The sequence below is a fragment of the Primulina eburnea genome, chromosome 9 (genome assembly GCF_022965805.1).
Source record: "Primulina eburnea isolate SZY01 chromosome 9, ASM2296580v1, whole genome shotgun sequence".
NCBI classification, from domain to species: domain Eukaryota; kingdom Viridiplantae; phylum Streptophyta; class Magnoliopsida; order Lamiales; family Gesneriaceae; genus Primulina; species Primulina eburnea.
Genome location: NC_133109.1, coordinates 33,155,262 through 33,176,879, shown reverse-complemented (window position 1 = coordinate 33,176,879; position 21,618 = coordinate 33,155,262). Strand labels below are relative to the sequence as shown.

At 35.6% G+C, this 21,618-nt stretch overlaps 4 protein-coding genes and 2 pseudogenes across 6 annotated transcripts; 4 read left to right on the top strand and 2 right to left on the bottom strand.

Moving 5' to 3' along the window:
* Positions 1-272: 272 nt before the first annotated feature.
* On the top strand, positions 273-1,118 carry LOC140841855 (transcription factor RADIALIS-like; annotated as a pseudogene).
* A 605-nt stretch (positions 1,119-1,723) lies between these two features.
* Positions 1,724-3,029, bottom strand: LOC140841852 (uncharacterized). 3 transcript variants are annotated; one of them, XM_073209563.1, is made up of 3 exons: positions 2,902-3,029; positions 2,158-2,359; positions 1,724-2,071 (listed from the first exon to the last, which is right to left on the bottom strand). In XM_073209563.1, the coding sequence occupies exons 2-3, from the start codon at positions 2,344-2,346 to the stop codon at positions 1,979-1,981; spliced, it is 282 nt and encodes a 93-aa protein (XP_073065664.1). In that variant the 5' UTR covers positions 2,347-2,359; positions 2,902-3,029; the 3' UTR covers positions 1,724-1,978. The 3 variants fall into 3 exon arrangements, with proteins under 3 accessions (XP_073065664.1, XP_073065666.1, XP_073065665.1); XM_073209565.1 differs by having other exon boundaries at positions 2,158-2,355; positions 2,902-3,006; XM_073209564.1 differs by having other exon boundaries at positions 2,158-2,355; positions 2,896-2,980.
* A 509-nt stretch (positions 3,030-3,538) lies between these two features.
* Positions 3,539-7,669, bottom strand: LOC140841851 (glucose-1-phosphate adenylyltransferase large subunit 1-like). Its single transcript, XM_073209562.1, has 14 exons — positions 7,193-7,669; positions 6,941-7,063; positions 6,175-6,345; positions 5,783-5,875; positions 5,588-5,671; positions 5,413-5,468; positions 5,245-5,338; positions 4,919-5,104; positions 4,756-4,836; positions 4,581-4,667; positions 4,392-4,496; positions 4,181-4,287; positions 4,000-4,060; positions 3,539-3,857 (listed from the first exon to the last, which is right to left on the bottom strand). The coding sequence occupies exons 1-14, from the start codon at positions 7,424-7,426 to the stop codon at positions 3,756-3,758; spliced, it is 1,584 nt and encodes a 527-aa protein (XP_073065663.1). The 5' UTR covers positions 7,427-7,669; the 3' UTR covers positions 3,539-3,755.
* A 3,441-nt stretch (positions 7,670-11,110) lies between these two features.
* LOC140841850 (very-long-chain (3R)-3-hydroxyacyl-CoA dehydratase PASTICCINO 2-like) lies at positions 11,111-13,321 on the top strand. The gene is made up of 2 exons (XM_073209561.1): positions 11,111-11,863; positions 13,114-13,321. Exon 1 carries the CDS (start codon positions 11,172-11,174, stop codon positions 11,835-11,837), a length of 666 nt encoding a protein of 221 aa, XP_073065662.1. The 5' UTR covers positions 11,111-11,171; the 3' UTR covers positions 11,838-11,863; positions 13,114-13,321.
* Positions 13,322-16,847: 3,526 nt separating this feature from the next.
* LOC140841849 (AAA-ATPase At3g50940-like) lies at positions 16,848-19,187 on the top strand. The gene is made up of 2 exons (XM_073209560.1): positions 16,848-18,090; positions 18,256-19,187. Exons 1-2 carry the CDS (start codon positions 17,074-17,076, stop codon positions 18,925-18,927), a joined length of 1,689 nt encoding a protein of 562 aa, XP_073065661.1. The 5' UTR covers positions 16,848-17,073; the 3' UTR covers positions 18,928-19,187.
* Positions 19,188-19,544: 357 nt separating this feature from the next.
* On the top strand, positions 19,545-21,095 carry LOC140840928 (protein HYPER-SENSITIVITY-RELATED 4-like; annotated as a pseudogene).
* The last annotated feature ends 523 nt before the right edge of the window (positions 21,096-21,618 follow it).

Sequence of the window (21,618 nt, the reverse complement as noted above, 5' to 3'; positions counted from 1 at the left end):
CAAAACTCAAATGGATTCGTTTGCACCCTTGCTTACAAAACTGCTAATATGAGATGTATATTTTACAAGTCTTTATTAACAATTAACTGATTTTTTAAAAAATGTATAGTAATGTTTTATCGAGTGATACATATCAATTCACATATCATATTCACCTTTCCATACATGGTCAGCGCGACCCTACTCACCTTTTTTCCCTTGAGCCTATAAAAGAGGCCACATTCCCACCTATTCTACACATCTCATCTCATGTAGTAGTCTTCTCTAAACAACTTCCCGTTTTCCTTTACGATTTCAAATCCATTCATAGACCAAAATTATAGAACTGTTCCATTGCCTAAAAGAAGGAAAAAAGAACACACACATACACGCGCGAACTTCTCCAAGCTAGCGAATGGTTTGAGCTCCATGTCTAGTCATTGGACCGTGAAAGAAAACAAGGCGTTCGAGCAGGCATTAGCAGTATATGATGAGACACTCCTGATCGTTGGGACAACGTGGCTAAGGCTGTTCTAGGACGAACCATCGAAGAAGTGAAGAGACATTACGAAATTCTTGTGGAGGATGTGAAGTCTATTGAGAGTGGGAGAGTACCATTCCCTAATTACAGTACCACTCGGGAAGGTGGTAGCATGAAAAACGATGAGCAAAGGTATGTGGTACTATGTAATACCAGCTAATGTCCAACACTGAAACCTCAATATTTTCTTGGTTTTTAGTGAAGACATTCTAAAATACGGATTTGGAAGAATAATTACAAATCAATTTAAATTATTTCGATAATTAAAAAGATACATAGCATGTGGTTCTAACTTCAGCACACCAGATTTCATGTATAATTTCAATTGATAATTATTTTAACAAATCACAGTGTTTTCGTGGGAATCAACTTGAATATTTTCCAACGCAGGATGAAAAATCTGAAGCCTCGGTGAGTGACAGACACGTCGAATACGAAATATTAATTAAATCTGAAGATGTAATTTTAGAAATGGATGCGTGCAGCGATCTTTCCTGCAATCTATAAAGTTACATATCTTTTACCTATATCTTATTTGCTAATTCAGAAGGAAGATTGTTCCAGTCCTTATCATAAATTTGTGTTTTTATGGAACAAATTTTCCTCTATATATGTGTATATTGATGTTTAATTAACTATTTGGTTGAGAGAAAAAAATGGGGTAAATTCGAAGATCAATTATCTGAATTCGTTTAAGCATGTTGGATCAATGCTTTCAAACCCAAATCAATATAAGGGGACCGTTGCATATGATTTTAGGGCAATGCCTTAAATGTACATTCACAATTTTGAAAAATGGACATTCAAAATTTGAAAGATCTTTTGCAAGGCGAATTAGCAACCACCCTGACTCTTGAATAGGAAAAAGGGATGATTTTCAATCAAATGAAAATCCCAACACAGATTATTAACAAAATCTTCACCTAGTGATAACTTTAAATCAGTTTCACCAAATCTTGATCCAAGTGGCTGCTGCCATTCATGAAGTAACCAAAAACATCTGTATGTGCTGTTTGCCACCAGGAATTAATACCACATATGAAGAAATACATGTCTCATACAGCTAAAATACAGAACACTAAGCAACGACACTTTATAAAGGATGACTAAGGAGAAAGTTCAACTACTCATATCCGGACATGCAAAGTGTCTACTGCCCAGGATGGAAGAAAAAGAGAACAATGTTAAAATGGATCATCAATCTTAAAGACAATAATGAAAAGTTCTCTATTATTTCAGTAAAATAATCCATATCTGACAAAAGTATAGCTCAGCCTAAGAAACATAACTACACCAAATTCAGTTTTTATATCGTAACATGGCTTATTGTGCACAATTAGGTGAACTTTCAAAATAGAAACTCAAATGATCATACGATAGCCTCTTAAAAACCCATTATTCACACATCTAAAATCTGGTGTTGGCAGTCTAATTCTAACCATCTATAGTATCACAACCTCATTCAGCCAATGTTGTTTGAAGAGGCAGAGAACTTTCCACTTCCTTAGTCTCAGAATTCCTTTCTGCAACGATTTTCGACATGCCAAACATCTGAGAATGCATCAAATCTATGCATCAGAAACACGCTCAAGTAAGAGCAAAGGAGACTATACATACTTTCTTTGAGGAAAACGAACCTTCTTGATTGTCTTCTGAAAGCAAGTCTTGTGTTCGTCCATAGAAGCATGAATAAATTCATCAATATGGCCTTTCACATCTTCTAGGAAAGTGGCATCATCTCTCTTGTTCCTCCGACACGAGGTCATGGCCTGGGCCGGAGCTGCGGAGGATGGTAACTTCTCGCTTGGGATTTTTTCAGTTGCCATTATCGACCACTACCTGACAAGATCTCCCATAGCTCATTATCACATGAAGACAGTTGCTCATACATAAAATTACAGAAGCGGAAAAGAAACTGGCACATATACCACTGGCTCGTTTCAATTACTTAAAACATGGTCTTTATGAGCAATCACACCCAACCAAGACAAGCTATTTCAATAAAACATGATAATCTTCACCCTATATGAAACACATGAGAGATGACAATTACATGAACAGTTACCAAATGAGGGGTGGCGGATCTTGCCAACACCAAGAGGTTTCCAATATCAATACCAAATTCAATTTAATTACTTTTCTACTGCGGACCAAGACACATTACATAAATCGCTCCATAAAATGCGCCAGAAGATTAAAAAAATTTAGATTATTCATAATCATAACTTCAATCTCTGTTGTCTCCTAAAGCACAGCCATTAATTTCTCGAGATTATATAAACTGAAAAAAAAAATCAAAATAGATCTATCTAAATCGTACTAATCAGTACAGGAGCTCTGAAATATTATATCAATTCAGATACAAAAAGTGTAACACATACCTATGATTCAGAAGTTTCCAGAGAATCCTTTTCCTATGCAATCGGTTGGGAGATTCGCTTGGCGCCTGTAGAATGTCTGAATGTGCTATCCTTAGAGCTTGGGAGACAAGACATCTGCGTTTAATGGGCTTTCGAAAGGCCCAATAGGTAAAGTATTTCTAGGCAAATGGGCTTTTAGATTAACATGCCCGACTGTGTCAGAGATTGAAATAATAATTTATTATATTTCTTTGAATTTAGCATGTGATCGTTTTCCTTCTCAGTATTTCTCGCCTTCAGTTGTATTTATAATTAAAAGTATTTAATTTTTTAAAAATAAAAATATATTAACATATCAATATTTTTTTAAGTGAATTTATGTCATTTACACTGTTCACATAGTTGTCTTCTCATTTTCCACTTCACTTTTTCTTTAATTCTATCACTCGAAACTTCGTAGATGCATGTTTACCAAATAAAAACTACTTTCGTACAAACACAAAATAATATGTTTTCACTAAAACTAGTGGATTTTGAACTATAGCAGACAATAATTATCATTAACCGAACCCAATAATTCCGAAAATCTTTTACTATTACCATACATCGACAGATTTCAAGCGACTAACGTTAAATTTGAAGTTTATAGTTATTGATATAATTGTAGCACAAGTTCAATTTATTTTTACGTACACTTCTGCAGAAGCAGATACACTCACTTTCACATCCTCAAATTCATCTCAACATTTCACAGCAGCCTCAGTCATCAGTTCCTTTGCTTCACACAAACTGGGAAACAGCAATTTTTTCTGCAATAACTTCATTTCCATGACTTCGCATCAGTAACTGCACGCACCGCTCGATTTGCACCAGGTTCAAATGACCGTTCCATCGCATATGGTCGCCTTTTCGAGTATGATTGTGATTCCAGATCGAATGTAGAATCCTTTTTCCCCTCTATCAGCTTCTTCGACACCCTGAGAAGCCAAAGAAATGGCATGGTCTAGCATGAATGTCTTAAATATGAAAAAGTTAAATATTTTCTATATAAAGCGTAGTGCGGCTAGTGCCCGTCTAAAAATAAAAAAAAAACTAGAGATGAGAGTATTTGGAGCTTACATCGTTGTTCAAAATCATCACATTCTTCCCTATTCTTGCGTTTTTGTCAATAATACAGTTCCTACAAGAAAAAAATCCACGAGCTTTTATTAGCATATTGACGCTTCCTGAATACAAATATAAGTAAGTGTTCATAGAGAGATGGAGTAGCACGTTTAAATCTCAAGGTAAACTAGTTAACCTGATTTTTGTATCTCTACCAATCCCCACGGGAACTCTCCCTTGTGCTAGCAGAGAGGCAATCTCCGACTCTGTTTGGTAGTAGTCGGCGCCCATCATCAAAGTATCCTATATTTGGTATTAAAGTAAGTTTTCAAGATAGCTTCCTTTTTCCTCGCATTCTAAAAAACATAGCTCATGCTTGAGAAAGATGTGGGTTTATTAGTGATCACCTTCAGTTCGACCCCGGTGTCTAGACGAGAACGTTCCCCTACTATGGAATGTTCGACAATGCATTCTCGTAGAAAACACCCATGTGAGATTATTGCATCTTTAACCTAAAATGCATAATATCATATATCAGATAATTTATAGTTTGACGATGTGGACAACATGTAATATCGGCAAATGATACAATTTACCTCGGACTTGTCAATTTTGGTTGGTGGCAAGAATCTAGGAGATGTGTAGAAAGGCGTCTTCGGATCGTAAAATTCAAATCTTGGAAACTGCCCAATGAAAGGTAGCAAGACATGGACATAAATTTTCTTCTATCTTCTAGTTTACAAAAGTAGCAATTATGACAAAGATGCAAACCTCATCCGTAAGAGCCAAATTAGCATCGTAGAATGATTTGATTGTTCCAATATCCTCCCAGTAATCTCTAAATATATATGCCTGTAAATACAGTAACAAAGTCAACTATAGGAATGAAATATAATTGTTGTATTCTTTAATGAATTCCAAGTTTCTTCGATACCTGCACGTTTTGTTCATTGACAGACGAGGGTATGATTTCAGAACCGAAGTCATTTGAAGTCGGGTATCTCCACCTCAGGAGATTCAACAATATTTCTTTCCTGAATGCATACACTCCCATCGAAGCAAGGTATGGAGATTTTGCAGCGTCAATTGAAGACAATCCTATTAAATTACCATCTATTTGCTGCAGGAAGATGGAAAGAAAACAAAATTAATTTTCCAAAACTAGTCATATAGATGATTTAAAATGTTTTGATTGCACATTTCTTTTAAAGCCAACGTGTAGCCAAGAATTTAAAGCTCACATAGTAAGCAGTACCATACCATATCTTTCTTGTCAGCACCTTTAGGTTTCTCAGAAAATTGAGTTATCTGACCCCAGCTATCGATCTTCACCAGTCCAAATTCCGATGCTCGGCTGAGAGATTAATTGGGTCGAATGCAAATCTGTTCATAAGTATAATAAAATTGTACAAAAGACTGGAAACAAACCTGTCACCAACTGGTACACATGAAAGTGTAAGATCAGCATTTCTGTCAAGGTGGCTCTGTTTTAGCATTTCAAGATATTTAGCTACCTTATATCATGGAAACACACAAACATTCGACATTCGAAACTGTACACATATGAGATTGTGTTTGTGTGCGTGTGTGTGTATGTGCTTGCCTGAACAAAGTCCATATAGTCCATTCGATAAAGATGATCCCCAGATAGTATTACTATGTGCTCGATATCTTTCACCTTGGCATCCTGCGAGAATAACCAGTTTCAACAAGCAACGAGAGTTCCATAAACCAACTTAAGAAAAATAAATAGCAATATAAAGACAATACTGGATACGTTAAAGTCCTGAGGATTGACCTCAAATAGCCATAGAAATTGCCTAACAGCATCAGCAGTTCCCTGAAACCACTGCTTCCCCATTTCTCCTGTTGTTTGTGTCGCGGCCAAGACCTACATCCATTAAGAATTCAACTATTACTACCAAGTTAGGGGAATATTCATGCACGAACAGTTAGCTTGAAAAATACTTCATTAAATAGTGGTCGTTTTCAAATGATGTTCCAAAGAGTAGTAGGAGAAACCTTAAAACCAGACTTTATGTCCTTAGGATTTCGGCTTTAAAGAGCACTTCCAAACAAGTAAAACCCAATGACATATAACCAATTTATACTAAAACACCCCTTTTTTAACACTTTTTTAGAAGCTGTTCTCCTTCTAAACACACTCGTATTTATATAGGTTTCGATCACCTCAACGCATCCATCACTGAAGCTGATACCATTCCCAGTATATGTACGAGAGATGTGGCGATTGAGAGAGGCAGAATTGAACTGTGTCAGCACGAAGATCTTGTTAATGCCACTGTTGATGCAGTTGCTCATTGGGATGTCTATTAGCCTATAGCATCCTCCTAGTGGAACCTGCCATTTGTATCACACAAGGATGTCATATACTGACAACTCGTGGAATCAAGCTGGAAAACCTAATTCATACAGCCACAAATCGTAATCTGGACGATTTGGTTCAAACTACAACACCAGGTGAAAAATGAATGAATTGGGGTTCAATTACCGTCTCACCCCGACTCCACGGTTCGGTAACAAATAATTCTCATGCCACGAGCCTATTTAGTGTTCTAATGGAGGAGCGAGATATGACAAGTTGATGGTTAATCTTGTTTTTTATTCGTGAAAAACTACACGTTGTCGTTGATCATCGAATTATTTTCATTTCAGAGGTAAATATCATCCTATTCTAGCAAACAAAAAGCTGCATGATAGGAAGATTAACTACTACTTAGCATCTGTGCTTGACAAAATTGTTAAAGAAAAAGGATTAAAAATCTAATCAACGTCTCTCAAAACTGATGACACGAAACCACACGGTATCCTGTCATTTATGCCACGCTTTTACAAGAAAAATAACAAAAGATTTAACAAATCAAATTCCCCTGTACCCAGAGATGCTCATTCGATGTGTAATTTAGACATGATCAAGAAAATATTTGATTCTCACAGCTGGTGTTGCTGCTCTGGTTGTGAGGGGGAAAAGCTGCGTGCCCGCACCTCCTCCGAGAATAACGGCTGCCACATTTTTCGGATTCGCCCTTCGTCTCTCAAACCTTGGTGACTGAATCGTCTGAAACGTAATTATCTTATTAAACTAAAATAATGACTCAATATTTTCAAATTTGCAACAAAGTCGTGCATATGTCAGGAAAAAAAGTGATCAAAATGAAACAAATTGGAGGTTGAATGGAATAGTTACCGCTGTTTCTTGGCTGTTTTCTCTGGTGAGAACAGAGTAAGCAACCCCATGTTTAACTTTCCTCCCATTTTTCCCAAGACTCGAACTTTTTCCAAATTTATCAACCCATATACAGTTATGTAAACTCCCTTTTATTTTCTCCCCAAAAAATCCATTTTCTCCGTTGCAAATCTCACTTCTACAAGCTGTAGCCAAATGGGATTTCAGCGTAAATGTTGCAGAGCAAGTATCCATCAGGTTTTACACACAGATCAATAATTTGAAGACGCGAAAATCTTGAAAAAGAAAGTGAAGGAAGTTGCAATAACAAGAAAGTGGGGAGATCTTAACGATTATGGGCTCAGAGATCTCGCGGAGAAGATGCATGAAATATCACTGAAATGGAGGTGGCCGCTTTTATCGAGAAAACTTGCAGAGTTACTATTTATACCGTGACAAATGGCTCTCCGTATGGAAGAAAATGCATAAAAAATCTGTCACAAACACATGCAAAGAGTCTGTGTTTTATTGTGATTGGGAAGCTGATAGGGAGAGCTTGGATTCTGGTCATCGTCCACGTCGCAAGGGTGCTGCAGCAGTTGAAGAACTGGGACCGGACACATGTCCAATTCGTAATATTTTATTTTAAATGTCTAGAAATGTGCGCATATAACGTACCAAAGTCTTTCGGATTATATTAGGTTTAATTTTTTTAATCGGTTAATTAATTGAATTTATAGATTGAAAAGCTTATATTATATAAAAGACTATGTCCATATCCAAAAATTTCAAAACTATTTGATAAAATATAAGAATTTAAATACAGAGTTATCCACTCCTTTAAAAAGAATTTATATGAGTCATTGAAAAGAAGACGTGGAAAGTAGAAATCATAAATAAATTCATTATGTCATCTCCAATTCAAAATTTATTTTAAAATAATGCAATTTCTGCACCAAATACAATATTTATCTTCAACTCATCTAATTCAAATCTTCCTCTAAAAAAAAAATATTCTCGCAAAATTTTTTTTATTTGATTCATTTAATTTTTTCTTTATTAGTTATTGAGAAGCACGGCGGAAGGTGGGCGCCGGTTATAGTCCAAATTGAGGCTTAGAGTCGTGCTGATGAGCTTACTGCTATACCTGACTATCAATCTCCTAAAATACATATTTTCTTGAATACGGTATTATAAATATGTTTTCTTGAATTTGGTTGCTCTTTATTAGTTGATTTCAATGTTTCACTTTGGATTTTGGGAAGAGATGGGGAATAACGAACATCATTTTGGTTTTTATTAAAGAAATTATAGCTCGGATAAATTTAAATTAATTCTGGCTCCGCCATTTCTCATTCTCGTTAGGTCCAAGTTTCAATCTTAACTTGGTATCAGAGCCTGGATTCCACCGTTATGTGTTGTTGGACTGTCTATAATTAGGCCACATGTTCTGCCCATAATTGAGTCATTTGTAAACTACACGTTCCAGATGTTCATTCCTGAGCGTGAGAGGGGTGTGTTAATTGTCCCACATCGGTAGAATAAATAACCTGGGAGTTGCATATATTGACTTGGACAATCCTCCTCCCTTGAGCTAGCTTTTGAAGTTGAGTTAGATTAAAGTTCCAATCTTAACACTAATTAAATTAAATATTGAAGTCTTCCCTCAAGCTTGCTAATGCATGCAATAGCATTATATAAGGCTAAAGATACAATCTGAAGATCAAATGTGATCGAAAGTTCCTGATTGTAGAAGTTGCGAACAAAGACAATAAAAAATATAAACAAACAGTGCAATGAAAATAAATAACTAACATTATTTGGCAGGATTACCCAAAAACTGAACTAGATGATCGAGATATTGGGTACTAGGAAAAATAGAGAACGAAAGAAGGAGACGAGAGAACATATACACACCCATCCCAAGAGCAGAAAGCTCGATATCCTTGTAGTACTATTGCTAGAGACGGAGCGTGGGTGGGCGCAGGTGCCCTCCCATCTCAACTATTTTTTCCATATGTTGTTTTGGGGGGTGGGTGGCTAGGTTGAAGCCACTTGGCCCACTAATTTTTTTAATAGTTATATTTACAAAATATTTATTTCAAAATAAAATTCAAATATTATTCAGTTTTCCTATTAATTGTTTTAATTTCATATTTTAAATTAGAATTGAAAATTTATGATCTCAAATTCTAAATTAAAATTAAAAAAATTCAAGTCTAAAATCATGTATTAATTTCCCTATTAACTATCATACCTCATGATATAGGTTTCGCCCACTTTGGACAGTCTGAAAGAAGTCGATCCCAATATTCAGGTAGTCCTGGCCCCTGGCGACCTCTCGAGCCGACCTCCTAGCAAGGTCTTCTCCAACATCTAGTACATAGTATAACAGCGATTGAGAAAGTCTTAGTCGACCTCCCGAGGCAAGCTCCAACATCTAGTAACTGATTTGTAACAATATTTTCATTTTTTTTTCTGTTATTTTTGTTTTCAATTTTGAAATCCATGAATCATAAAAATAAAATTGCATACTTTTGTGGAGTATGTAAATATATAGTGCTAGATTATTTATAATATTGACAAAAACTTATGTGAGACGGTCTCACGTAAGGATGTGCGGTATACCGTACCGAAAATATCGGTATGAAATGTTTCCATACCGATACCGCACATTCGGTATACCGCACATTCGATATACCGAATTTTCGATATGAAAAAAATTCATACCGATACCGTACCGACACCGAAAATTTTGTCGATATACCGAACTTAAATTTAAAATAATAATAATAATAAATTATATACCGTATATACCGAAAAAAAATATTATGTACCGAAATTTTCGATTTCCCGATTTTTTCGATAAGTTCGGTATTTTTTTCGGTACGATTTTTCGATATTTCGGTATTTCTTCCCACCCTTAGTCTCACGGGTCGTATTTTGTGATACAGATCTTTAATTTGGGTTATCGATGAAAAAATATTATTTTCTATTCTAATAGTAACATTTTTATTGTGAATATCGGTAGCGTTGACTCGTCTCACCGTCTCACAAAAGACCTACTCTTGTATATTTACTCTTGATCTGACATAATATAATTAGTACACACCGATCAGGTAGTGAAAATCACTCGTCCTTAACTAAGTGATATAAATTTTGTTGGTTGAAATCATATCGGTTACACTTTAATGAGTGAATTCACATCTAAATTGATTAGATTCATGAACGCAAATGACACCATCAAGTCTATAATCACCATTTATTATTTTTTTAAAGGTAGATGTACATCTTTGTCTATAGTTATTGCTTCACTAGAGCAGTTTCTTTTGTTCAAATATGATATTAATTCTTACAAATGTGCTATTTTGATCGCTTGATTGGTAATAAATTGGTGTAGAAAAAGCCACAACTTATTTTAGTGAGTAATTTCTTGCTAAGTATGAGTAAACTATAGTGCAAAGAAGTGTATGTTAAATCCAAAAATACATAGATTTTGGACCGCGATTAGTGATGGTTTTTGTGAAAATCATTTACAAAAATTTGGACGGCTTGCAAAACACCGTTGCTAGACCAGTCCTGTTCAATTGGAACATGAGTAAACCATTGTAAAATTAACCCTTGCTATTGTAGAAACTTATATTCTAAAATAATATGATTGTGTTCTCAGGTCTCACAGACTAAATATCCAAAGAAAAAATTTGTTAATTTTTTTTAAATTGATATTCGATTTAAAATTTCCATATATTAAATTTTAAAATATTTATTTGTATTTCTTAAAAAATAAATAAAAACAAAAATTTAGACATGTGCTTGTATACTGAAGTAGCAGATAGGTCAGCTGTGGATGAAGGCCCAACGCCCAGTAGTTGAACCGTTCACCTAAATCTATTAATTACATTCTTTTATTATTATTATTACTATTTATTTATTTTTGCTAACTTCCTTTTATTAATTATATACCCCATCCCATTCTCCTTCCAAATTAATCCCAATTCCGATGGCCGGAATCCACGCCACCGCCCGCCGAGTGTACCTCACCCTATACAACTGGATTTTATTCTCTGGCTGGCTCCAAGTATTCTACCTCACACTCATCACCCTCAAAAAATCCGGCCACCAATCCGTATACTCGGCCGTCGAGACCCCGCTCCTGCTAGCTCAGTCCGCCGCCGTCATCGAAATTCTTCACAGCTTGATCGGACTGGTCAGATCTCCGGTTAGCGCCACGCTTCCCCAGGTCAGCTCCAGGTTGTACGTCACATGGGGTATTCTGTACAGCTTCCCTGAGATCCGAAGCCATATCCTGGTCTCATCATTGGTGATAAGCTGGTCGATCACTGAAATCATCCGATACTCTTTCTTCGGATTGAAAGAGGCATTCGGGTCGGCTCCGGGTTGGCTGCTTTGGCTCAGGTACAGCACTTTTCTTGCACTTTACCCCTCTGGAATCACAAGTGAAGTGGGTTTGATCTACAGTGCGTTACCGTATATGCTGGAAACTGAGAAATACAGCTTGAGAATGCCTAATAAATGGAATTTCTCGTTTGACTATTATTACAATGCCATGTTGATTTTGGGAATTTACGCTCCGGGGAGTCCCCATTTGTACGGATACATGCTTGGGCAGAGGAAGAAGGCTCTCTCCAAGGCTAAACGAGAGTGAGGTGTACCAGATTCAAGGCGACGACGGTACTGTTATTTTTAATCGTTACTGTTCAATGTAAATATGCCGAATATTTTTTTTCAAAAATGGCATTTAGTTGGGTTTCCTCGTCTGTTTCTGGTATGAAATTTGCTGAAATGAGCAGCAAAATTACCTGCTGTAACTACTCTACCTTGTGATAAGGACGTAAATGAATCAAACGTTTTGCGAGCTATTCGAAGCTCGACTCGATAAAAAGCTCGTTTGAGTTTGTTTGTTAATCATATCAAACCAAGCCCAAGCTCGATTTTGAACTCGAAAATTTAATCAAACCAAGCTCAAGCCTAAGGATATTCGGTTCGTGAGCTCGCAAACATGTTTGATAATAGGCTCGCGAGCTCGAGCTCGAGCTCGGCTCGTTTAGGTGGCTCGCAAACATGATTTTGGAATGTTTAATAATATACTTATTTATGTTTTTTTTGCTCTGATTTCTGTCGTTTTGGTTATTTATGAATGAATTTATATTTTTATGTCTGATTTAAATTTAGTTTATAGATATATTTAATTTTTAACAATCTCGATTCAAACTCAAACTCGAGCTCAATTATATGCTTATCGAGCTCGAAAACGAGACGAGCTCAAGCCAGGTTTGTTAAACGAGCTATTAATGAATTAAGCTCGAGCCTGGCTTGATTAACATGCTAAACGAGCTTTTAACGAGCCGAGCTCGAGCTTTTAACGAGCTCAGTAATTTCAATACAAACCAAGCTCGAGCCTGATAATAGAAGCTCGAATCGAGCTCGAGCCTCAAACAGTTTTAAGCAAACCAAGCTCAAGTCTGATACTGTTTGGTTTGGTTTGGATCGTTTACATCCCTACCTTCTGGTTTCTGATCTATACAAATAGACAATAGTTGCTGGAAATGTGTTTCTTCATGTGAAAATGTATCCGTCTACGTTCTATTTCACACCATCAACGTTTCATCCAAATTTGTTTTAGTGGTTTCTTGTTTCAATCAATCGATGACATTCACTTCTTGTTTAAAATTTTAGCTTCATGCTTTCATGCATTAAATCACTTCCAAGATTTGCTTTTCTTTGATAGATAAGATAACCATGACTCTATAAATTGTCGTATCTATCAATTATGAGTTCTTTCTGTCAACTTTTGGATGCATTGTGATGTAATCACTTTGTATGACATAATCTGGTATTGTCATCAGAGGATGCGTATATATGGACATGAATGATCTTGAACGATACGATGATAATCGATTTGATCCTGTGTTTACTCGCAGATTCGTATGGTGTGAGCTCTTTCTGGGCAGCAGGTATACAACAGGGCCACTCGTGGTTGTGTCATAATTTGGACAGAGCTTTGAATTAGTTTTACAATTCAGATTTCTTTTAATTTTCGAGGACGTTATCTGTTGTATTTCACCACTACAATGTTTCGGCTTAAGCTGCTGCAATTGTTGTACCTCGTATGAACTCTTTTGGCCTTTTTCATTTCGAGCTTTTTAAAAAGAGTGACTATAGAGTAAACCGGACAATCTGAAAATGGATACTGCTCGAGTTGATATTTGGATCATGAGTAGGTCTCATGTGAGACGGTCTCACGGATCTTACCGTGAGACTGGTCAACCATACCCATATTCACAATAAAAAGTAATACTCTTAGCATAAAAAGTAATACTTATTCATGGATGACCCAAATAAGAGATTCGTCTCACAAATATGACCCGTGAGACCGTCTCATACAAGTTTTTGGCCCTGGATCATCTACTGTATTGAAAATACAGCATTTGATGTTGTGCACTTTTTACTTTTACACGAGATGATCACAGATCCCTCGAGTTGGTAGGATGTGATCTACTAAGGTAGAAAGAAGAGAAAATGGCACAAGCTATAAGGGAGGAGGAAATATTTCTTCTTTTTTTTTTTTTTGAAATGAGGAGGAAATATTTAAGATAAAATAGAGAAAATGGCAATTAAGATGTAAATTCAAGTTTATTTTAGCGTGATTTTATTAAATTTGAAAGAAAATTATTTTATATTTTAACTGGTTCGATCGGGTCCGGTCAGAACATTCATATAAATCGTTTTTATAGTCCAATCGATCAGAACCGTTTGACCGATCCCATTTATCTATTTTACTTTATTTTTTTAACAAAAATATTTTTTATATTTAAAATTTTATTTTTTATTATATATATGATTATTTGGATTTTGAAAAAAATATTGTTTTAGTAATATTAGACATTATTTTGATTTACTTATTTTAAATATATATATATAATTATATTTGATTATATGTATGTTGTTTAGATTTTAAATTTGAATAAATATATTTTTTAATTATCTATATGTACAGTTAAGATCTTAAAATTTAAAATATATTATTTACCTCAATATATTATTATTTTATATAATATAACGGTTTTTTGACCAGTTGAATATTTTTAAAGTAAATCGGATCGATCACTAATCCGATTATGGAAAACAATGTATATAAGGTAATCAGAAAATAATATTGAGTGTGACCTTTTCATTGATTCCTTTCCTTTTCATGTCTTTTGGCCAAACATTTTCCATGAATCCAAGTTGGTTAAGGCACCTCGATCATCAAACCAACACCTCAAAACCAATGTAAGTTGGTAATGACACCCAACCCAAAGTCCGACACAAAAACCAGCGTAAAGTCATATTTGACCATAAGCAATATAATAGAACCATCTAATTACTAAAACAATTTTCATACAAGATAAGTTTTCTTTTAAAAAATTCAATTTTTACATAAACTAAAAGTAAATTTAAACTTCTTATACAAATAAAATTTTAAAAAATTTTCTTCAGCATAAGATTCAAACATTTAACGTAAGCATAAAATTAATGAACAAACCTATTTTAAAATGCAATTTTGACGCTAGATTTAAATAAATTCCACTCGTATATAATATGAAACAATCTGTGTAAAAATCTCGTTATAAACTTGAAATTTGGGATACAAACTATATTCAAAAAGATAAAAATTTGTGTGAGACGGTCTCACATATTTTATTTTGTGAGACAGATCTCTTATTTGAGTCATCTATGAAAAAATATTATTTTTTATGCTAAGAGTATTACTTTTTATTGTGAATATCGGTAGGGTTGACCCGTCTCACAGATAAAGATTCGTGAAACCGTCTCACAAAAAACCTACTTATTCAAAAAAGCTGTCTTGACCCTGTACCACGCTGCACAAGATATAAACAAAACAACACAAGATTTGTTTATTTATTTATTTTTTAAAAAAATTTGAAAATGTGGTTTACGTAGGTTTTAAACTCGATAGTGTCAAAATTTAGACGATAGTTGTCACTAAGCCTTGAACGTTTTTCATAAAACATTTATAAAGCATTTGGAATTTGAATTTAATAATTACAATAATGAATTTAATCAAAATATTAAACATTCATAGACCAGCGTAGAGATCCACTAGTACATAATTAAAGACTATTATAATTTTATTTTTTTAACTATCTTAGTTTTTATGTGCAAATATCAAAACGAACTTTAAGGTGAAAGATCAAATAATCTAAAAATTAATGATGAAGTGAAGTAACATAAGGATCGAAAGAATGTAATTATATAATATTACAAATTGTATATTATTTATTTAGTTTTTTAGACTGTTAAATTTTAAGCACTCTTAATTTTTTATGTTATTGATCATATTAGTTGTTGATTTATTTGACTATAATGATAATACATTTATTATAAAATATGAATATAGTTGGGTTTTTTTTTTAAGTTTTTTCTCTTCAAATTTTGGTTGGTTGGCTCGTCTAACGCGCAATTAGAGTTTTTTCCGGCCCGCAAAATTGGTCGCCGACAGCGCCCGCCCCGGTCGATGTCGGGCTGACCCGTTTCGACATTTATATTTTTAAGTTTTTTCAAACAGCGGATAATGATAATAATAAAAAAATACATGTATTATTATTGAATATACATTAAATGCGTTAAATTTAAACGAGAATATTGCAAAATTAAAAATAGTTACTCAAAAAAGTAGGACCAACGAAGAAATACTCGAAGATTGTGAAGGGTGACTAAGATTCTTGGTCATCCACCAAGGAAGAACAAGAACCCTTTGTAAATGTCTACAAAAGTATAAAAATAATAAATCTAAATTCTCTTCTGTAACCATACTTTATTTATTTAAGTAAAATCAATGGACCTCACTCTGAATCTGGTCGCCATTTTAAATAATTTATAATCCTATTTTATTATAATGTTGACTTTTAGCCCCTAGTATGATCCAATTAGTCATCAAGTCCCCTCCACCTAATTAAAGCGAATTGAATAATTCAGCATTCTAGTAGGGACAATTAAACAAGACAAAACAATGTGAAAATTTACAGGAAATAGAAGGAAAACATCCAAACCTGTCATTTTCTTTCCATCCAATCCTCGGTTTCAACTGCTCAAATATCAACTGTCCCAATCCACACTGTGGAAAAAATAAAGTAGAATCGATCGCAAGGAATTCTGTTAGGAATCAGAGATAATTTCTTTGTCATTATTGCTATTTGAAACGTATCAATATGGCTAGAAACTTGTTATAAGGGCATGTTAAGGACTAAAGAGCTAGGAGTATCGATTAGGCAAAAAAAAAACTCGTTGCGAATTAAATAGTATTCAAATATGTGTTATTCAACTCGATATGAAATGAAAATATTGAAAATGTCATTACTTTTAGTTAAAATTATTATTCAGCCTCAACGTATAGGATGGGAGTGGACCACTTCCCATTTCCTGGAAAGAGGCTCGTTCAAACAATGTCGCAAGGCCTTGTGGAATCAGAGGTCAATCTTTGAGTCAATCAAATATGTATATTATACGAAACGCTAAAGGAAGATTCCTCAAACGCAATTAAAGTACTTTTTGACAAATTTTTTTTAAAAAAAAGATGAAAAAGACCTTCTTGCCAGATTTTCTGATAACAATGTAATAGAACTTCGAGCTATAAATTATACCTACCCTCCATTTGCCACTGGCTCATCTCATTTCCTACAATACAAAGCCTCCTTGAATTCAAGAACTCTGCCAATTCCTTATATCTATACATTCATAAGTCCGTTTCTCAAATTTCATTCTTGATTCTGATCTACAAAGAATCAACTCAAGAATCCCACATCAAAAAATTCCTAGAATCAGAAGTTTCACCATAAATTATTTTTAAAAAATCAAGCACTTGAAAACCCAAAGACAGAATGTTTTCGAAGATCGAATTACCTTCGGTAAAAACATTGGTCTCAACTGCTGCTTCAGTCGCGGCCACGGCCATGTTAATCCGATCAGTAACCAAAGACGTCGTACCTCCCGAGCTCAGTCAGTATATCTACACCAAATTCCACAATTTTTTCGCAACATTCAGCAATGACATGACCATAACTATCGAGGAATTCGACGGCATAGCGAGAAACCAGCTTTTCACAGATGCAGAAATTTACTTGGGCACGAAAATTAGCCCCTCCACCAAGAGATTCAAAGCATCAATCCCTGAGAAAGAGCAGAATATCCAAGTTTCAATGGGAGGAAACGAAGATCTCATCGATACGTTTCATGGTTTGCAACTGAAATGGAGAGTAATTCATCAACAAAATCAACCTCGACGTGTTCAATACGATGACTATCATTCCACCATGCAAGTTGAATATAAATACTTGGAGTTAACCTTTCACAAGAAGCACAGAAACAAGGTTCTTGATGAATACTTACCTTATATTGTGGAAAGATCGAAAGTTGCAAAGCAAGAAAAAAGGACCCTGAAACTGCACACTTTGAAAAATGATGGGGTTCATCATTATCCACCTAAAACTCCATGGCAGTCTGTGAATCTTGATCATCCAGCAACTTTGGAAACTTTGGCAATGGATGATGATCTGAAGAACATGATAATTGATGATATTGAAAGGTTTGTTAAGAGGAAAGAATTTTACAGGAAAGTGGGGAAGGCGTGGAAAAGAGGGTACTTGTTGTTTGGGCCTCCGGGGACCGGAAAATCGAGCTTGATTGCTGCAATGGCCAACTATCTGAAATTTGATGTTTATGACTTGGAGCTGACTGATCTACGGTCCAATTCGGATCTGAGGAGATTGCTGCTTTGGACTGCAAATAGATCCATACTCGTGGTGGAGGATATCGATGCGTCAATAGATCTGTCCGAAAGGAAAACAATGCAGCCTCAAAGAAGGTTTTCGTATCATGATCAAATTCAAGAACCAAAGGCCAGTTTTAACCACTTCCACATCGAAATTTGTAAATAAATTATCGGTTTTTTTAATCATAATATGATTTTTTTTATTGCTTTTAGCTATCCAAGGAATTGCTTTTGGCTATTCAAGATAATCTGTCCCAGCAGAAAAACTTATATTTAGTGTTCTATGCTGCAGGTTACCTTGTCAGGATTGCTGAATTTCACAGATGGGTTGTGGTCGAGCTGTGGAGATGAAAGGATCATCATATTCACCACGAACCACATTGAAAAGCTAGATGCAGCCTTGTTACGCCCTGGACGTATGGACGTGCACATCCACATGTCATATTGCACACCTCGTGGCTTGAAAATGCTTGCCACCAACTACCTTGGAGACGTGGACCACCCCCTATTATCTGGGGCAGAGGAATTGATAGGGGAAACTAAAGTGACTCCTGCCGAAGTGGCGGAGCAGTTGTTGAAGAGCGACGATCCTGGCTGTGCCCTTCAAGGCTTGATTGAGTTCTTGGAGCACAAGAAAGAAAGTGACAAACTTAAAGCGGAAAATCTGGAAGAGACTAAAAAAGAAGCTGTACAAACAGCGGAAGAAAATGAGGATGACAATGAAGTGCTGACGAATGATGAAGGCCAGAATGGGCTCAAAGTGATGACAAAGATGACTCCTGCAGAAGCGAAGGATCAAGTTCTGAAGAATGATGAAGCCATGAAAGCTTTGAAGGTTTTGATCGGACTTCTTGGAGGTGAAAATGGGATCAAAGATGTCAAAGATTCCGATTCGGGTTTTCGCGCATCTGAAGTAGTGTGTGCGCCAGAATCCGGGAAAGGAGAAGAGACTAATGCCGAGTGATTTGAAGGGACCATATAGTACCATATTAAGGCATAACTAGTTAACCTATCTATGCATTAAGGACCATCTATTTCGTTCATTCGTAAAACGATTGGTTTCCCAGAAAGAAATATGCGATAAATTTATGTCATGTAATATACTCCATAACTACATTGACAAGAAGTCAAATTGTTTCATGCTTGAGACTTTATAGTTTATTTGGTTGTACTTCATATTAATCCAACAAATAAGGTTCAATATTGTTATTTATTTAATTAATATTTATGTATTTCAAATCAAATGAAGAATTTTTTTTAAAAAAATAAGGATAAAATGAATACTTCCTATTTGAGTTGTCAGTGGTTTTTTTAAGAAAGAATTATATATGATTAAATTTTACCGCAGCAATGTTTTGGTGTAAGCTGCTGCAATTGTTACCTGTTTATGAACTTTCTTCGTCTTTTCAGTTTGACTGACGTAGTTATTTGAAATTGGGGTATTGAGAGGGCGGATAAAAAGCCATAGTCATAGACAACTTTCAATGGGGAATTTTACTTGGGCACGAGAACCAGTCCCTCCACCAAGAGATTCAAAGCATCAATCCCCGAGACAGCAGAATATCCAACTTTCAATGGGGAAACGAAGATCTCATCGATACGTTTCATGGTTTGCAACTGAAATGGAGAGTAGTCCATCAACAAAATCAACCTCGACGTGTTCCATACGATGGCTATCATTCCACCATGCAAGTTGAATTTAAATACTTGGAGCTAACCTTTCACAAGAAGCACAAAAACAAGGTTCTTGATGAATACTTACTTTATAATGTGGAAAGATCAAAGTTGCAAAGCAAGAAAAAAGGGCCTTGAAACTGCACACCTTGAAAAATGATGGGGTTCATCATTATCCAACTAAAACTCCATGGCAATCTGTGAATCTTGATCATCCAGCAACTTTGGAAACTTTAGCAATGGATGATGATCTGAAGAACGTGATAATTGATGATCTTGATAGGTTTGTTAAGAGGAAAGATTTTTACAGGAAAGCAGGGAAGGCGTGGAAAAGAGGGTACTTGTTGTTTGGGCCTCCGGTGACAGGAAAATCGAGCTAAATTGATTGCTGCAATGGCCAATTATATGAAATTTGATGTTTATGACTTGCAACTGAGTGATCTACGATCCAAATTGAGTCTGAGGAGATTGCTACTTTTGACTGCAAATCCATCCACACTAGTAGTGGAGGATATCGATGCATCGGTTGATCTGTCCTAAAGGAAAACAATGCAGCCTCAAAGAATGCTTTCTAATCTGATCAAATTAAAGAACCAATTAAGGCAATTTTTCCGGACTTCCACATAGAAATTTGTAAATAAATTTGTGGATTTTTATAATCATACTATGATTTTTGATTGCTTTTAGCTATCCATGATAATCTGTCTCACAAGAAAAACTTATCTTTAATGCTCCATACTGCAGGTAACCTTGTCAGGATTGCTGAATTCAACAGATGGGTTGTGGTCGAGCTGTGGATGAAAAGGATCATCATATTCAACACGAACCACATTGATAAGCTAGACGCAGCCTTGTTACGCCCTGGACGTATGGACGTGCACATCCACATGTCATACTGCACGCCTCGCAGCCTCAAAATTCTCGCCACCAACTATCTTGGAGACGGGGATCACCCTTTGTTATCTGGGGCAGAGGAACTGATAGGTGAAACTAAAGTGATTCCTGCTGAAGTGTCGGAGCAGTTGTTAAACATCGACAATCCTGGCCGTGCCCTTCAAGGCCTGATTGAGTTCCTGGAGCACAAGTAAGAAAGTGACAAACTTAAAGGGGAAAATTTGTAAGAGACCAAAAAAGTAGTTGTACAAATAGTGTAGGAAACTGAAGTGGTTAAGAATGATGGAGGCCAGAATGGGCTCAAAGTGTTGACAAAGATGACTCCTGCAGAAGCGAGGTATCAAGTCCTGAAGAAAGATGAAGCCCTGAAAGCTTTGAAGATTTTGATCGGACTTCTTGGAGGTGAAAATCGGATCAAGGATGTGAAAGATTTGGATTCGTGTTTTCGGGCGCCATCTGAAGTATTGTGTGTGCGCCAGAATCAGGGAAAGAAGATGAGGCTACCGCCTAGTGAATCTAAGGGAATATGTGACAACATTATGTTATACTCCATAACCACATTGACAAGAAATTCAAATTGTTTCATCTTTTACAATGTATATATTTCCCTGCAAAATAAAAGTATGGCTTAAGATCATAGATGAAGTTTACTTTTCAGTGCCATCTACTCGTGGAAGGTTATGGTAGAAAATCAATTACGTCGAATTGGTCTCACGAGATTAATATACAATCGCTAACTTGAATGAATTATGGACGAAACATTAGCACATAATTTGAAATACTTTACAAGCAGTCTAAGTAGGAACACAAAGGGTACAGAACAAGGGGAAAACTCAAAGAAGTGCATGCAGAAAAAGAAGAGAGAAAGAATGGCAGAAACTCAAGGATCATTAGTGTATTAACAAATCAAACCGATTAGAAGCTTATCTAGTGACTAGTGGGCTCGAGTATTTTTCCCATTCGCAAAAACTTGTGTTAGACATCTCACGGATCGTATTTTGTGAGACGGGTATTATTTTTTATTGTGAATATATGTCGGGTTGACCGTCTTACATATAAATATTAGTGAGATCGTCTCACAAAAGAC